The sequence below is a fragment of the Mesitornis unicolor genome, unplaced genomic scaffold (genome assembly GCF_000695765.1).
Source record: "Mesitornis unicolor isolate BGI_N332 unplaced genomic scaffold, ASM69576v1 scaffold29527, whole genome shotgun sequence".
NCBI classification, from domain to species: domain Eukaryota; kingdom Metazoa; phylum Chordata; class Aves; order Mesitornithiformes; family Mesitornithidae; genus Mesitornis; species Mesitornis unicolor.
The window spans coordinates 5,091-7,099 of NW_010198865.1; the positions used below are offsets into that span (position 1 = coordinate 5,091).

A 2,009-nucleotide genomic window follows, 5' to 3' on the forward strand; every position below is an offset into this window, starting at 1 on the left:
CCTGCACAGGTAGCGGTTGAAGTGGAATTCCTTCTCCAGCTCCACCAGCTGAGCACTGGTGTAGGCTGTGCGGGCTCTCTTGGAGGCCGAGGAGCCTGGAGGGCTTTTCTCGCCGCTGCAGGTTTCTGCTGCTCGCGAAATGAAATAAAAGATAATTACTTACATGCAGAAATTGAATGCATCGTTTCTTAATAAATCCTGGAACAGGCACAAGAGTTCGACACACCCCCCCCTTTTCTCACCCCTTTGCATTAGCCTGCACTCCATAATCATGTCATTTATTAAGAGTTCTGTTCTCCAAAGCTGCCCCTGGTTTATGAAAATTTGATCATGTCATGTAGAAAAGGATTCCAGGGCCATTTATTTAGGAGTCGATTATTTCCAACAGATAATTTTGAGAAAATAATATTTGGCAGGGGGGCAGTCACTGCAAAGCCAATTAATACTAACATGGGTCAGTGTTGGGAGGTGTTTTGTTTGCCAAGGTACAAATGCACACATACACACACATCTTGTGTGTGTCTTGTGTTTGTGTAACACAAATATTTGCACATACATCGTTAAACACCGAATTGCATTTGTACCTACCTTTTTGTGAGATAAACATGTATATAACAGACGAATTATACTGATGTAGAGTGAAGTGTGTGCTGCAAAGTTTATATGACTATATTTGTCAGAACAGTGGTATTTCCATACAGATTTTTTTTCCTGATTGCGTTAGAGATGTGCATGTAGGCATGCAAGAATATCCATGTGTTTGTGCATATGCTCTATATACACACTCAAAGCACCGTGTTCACTGCTGTGTCTGGAGGTGGGGAGGCAGGAAGAGAACAAGCTCTCTGCTGTACCATTGCTGGGTTGAGCAGTGGGCGTTCATTTTCATGGATCTGTATCTACACAGCCAGACATCGGCTGGGTACAACTGCCTGGTTGGATTTCCCTGTGGTTCTCTGGATATGTTTAAAATAAAGCAAGCATGCGCAATCAGTGCTGCAGGATGGGCCAAGTCTCGCTCAGCCTGGCCGGGGCATGTAGCTGGCATTTTGGGATCATGGCCAGCACCAAGATCCTCTCTGGATCCTCACTGCACCCTCTCCCTTTCTCTCCTCCCTCCAAACAAGACCACTCTGTCTGGTGGCTTCATTACCTCACTGTTTCAGAAAGTGGATGGTTATAAAAGCAGTGTACCTGTGCTAGGGGAGCTGTTCTTCTGCTTGGAGTTTTGCCTCGATTCCTTCATCCAGGGGAAAATCTGCTTGGTGAGACTGGCATTTGCACTGAGATTGGCTTTGCTGGGGGCAGTTTTACCACTTCCCGACTGGTTATTGCTGTTGCTACTGGTGCTGTTGGTGGCAGGGTTTGGGGGCGGTGAGATGGGGGGCGGCGGATGGTGCTCCTGGGGCAAACTTGGACGCATGCAGCTCCCGTTCAGGTCTTTACTTTTTGCGTGAGGAGTTGTGTTGCCAAGAGACTGGAGGGAGCAGGCGGACCTCTGGTAGTCGTTCTCCACATGAGAGGCTGGCTGAAACGGCTGCTGGGGACCCTCGTAGCCGAACCCATTGGCACTCCCGTAGGAGTAACCCCCAAAGAGTGTGGAGCTGTCGTAGTACGTTGTCTTCTGCATCTCTGGGACACCCCAAAATGATTTTGCCGGCTACCAGGGTCTTGACACCCCTATGGCAGAACATTGGCACCCCAAGGCCACGTGACAGGCCGTTTCCAGCTGTCTATTGGAAGCTGACCTGAAAGGTTAGGAGAAAACACACAATAATAGTACCCAGCCTATGAATCCATCTTGGGGCCTGAAAGGCCCATGACATGAATAGGGTCCCGCAGAACAGGGCGAACAGATGCTTTGAGCAGATTTTGTCCTGTGTGCAGCCTAAGAAGGCTCAACAAATGTTACAGTGCAAGTGTTGAGCTGATTTTGGGGATAGTTTTCCTGGTTGGTTGGTTGGTAGCACCTTATTTTTCCCTTTGAGGATAGCACCCAGGGCATATAA

At 48.2% G+C, this 2,009-nt stretch overlaps 1 protein-coding gene across 4 annotated transcripts in view; it reads right to left on the reverse strand.

Annotated features, from left to right (window-relative positions):
* HOXB3 (homeobox B3) overlaps positions 1 to 1,630 on the reverse strand; it is a 2,260-nt gene extending 630 nt beyond the window's left edge. The window contains exons 1-2 of one of the 4 annotated variants that reach the window (XM_010189287.1): positions 1,195 to 1,630; positions 1 to 125 (exon numbers count right to left, since the gene is read on the reverse strand). The exon at positions 1 to 125 is cut by the window's left edge and continues 630 nt beyond it. In XM_010189287.1, the coding sequence (XP_010187589.1) occupies positions 1 to 125; positions 1,195 to 1,630 (561 nt within the window). Of the gene's footprint in view, positions 132 to 1,185 lie in introns of all 4 variants that reach the window. The other 3 variants (XM_010189286.1, XM_010189285.1, XM_010189284.1) reach the window with 3 other exon arrangements.
* Positions 1,631 to 2,009: the final 379 nt, after the last annotated feature.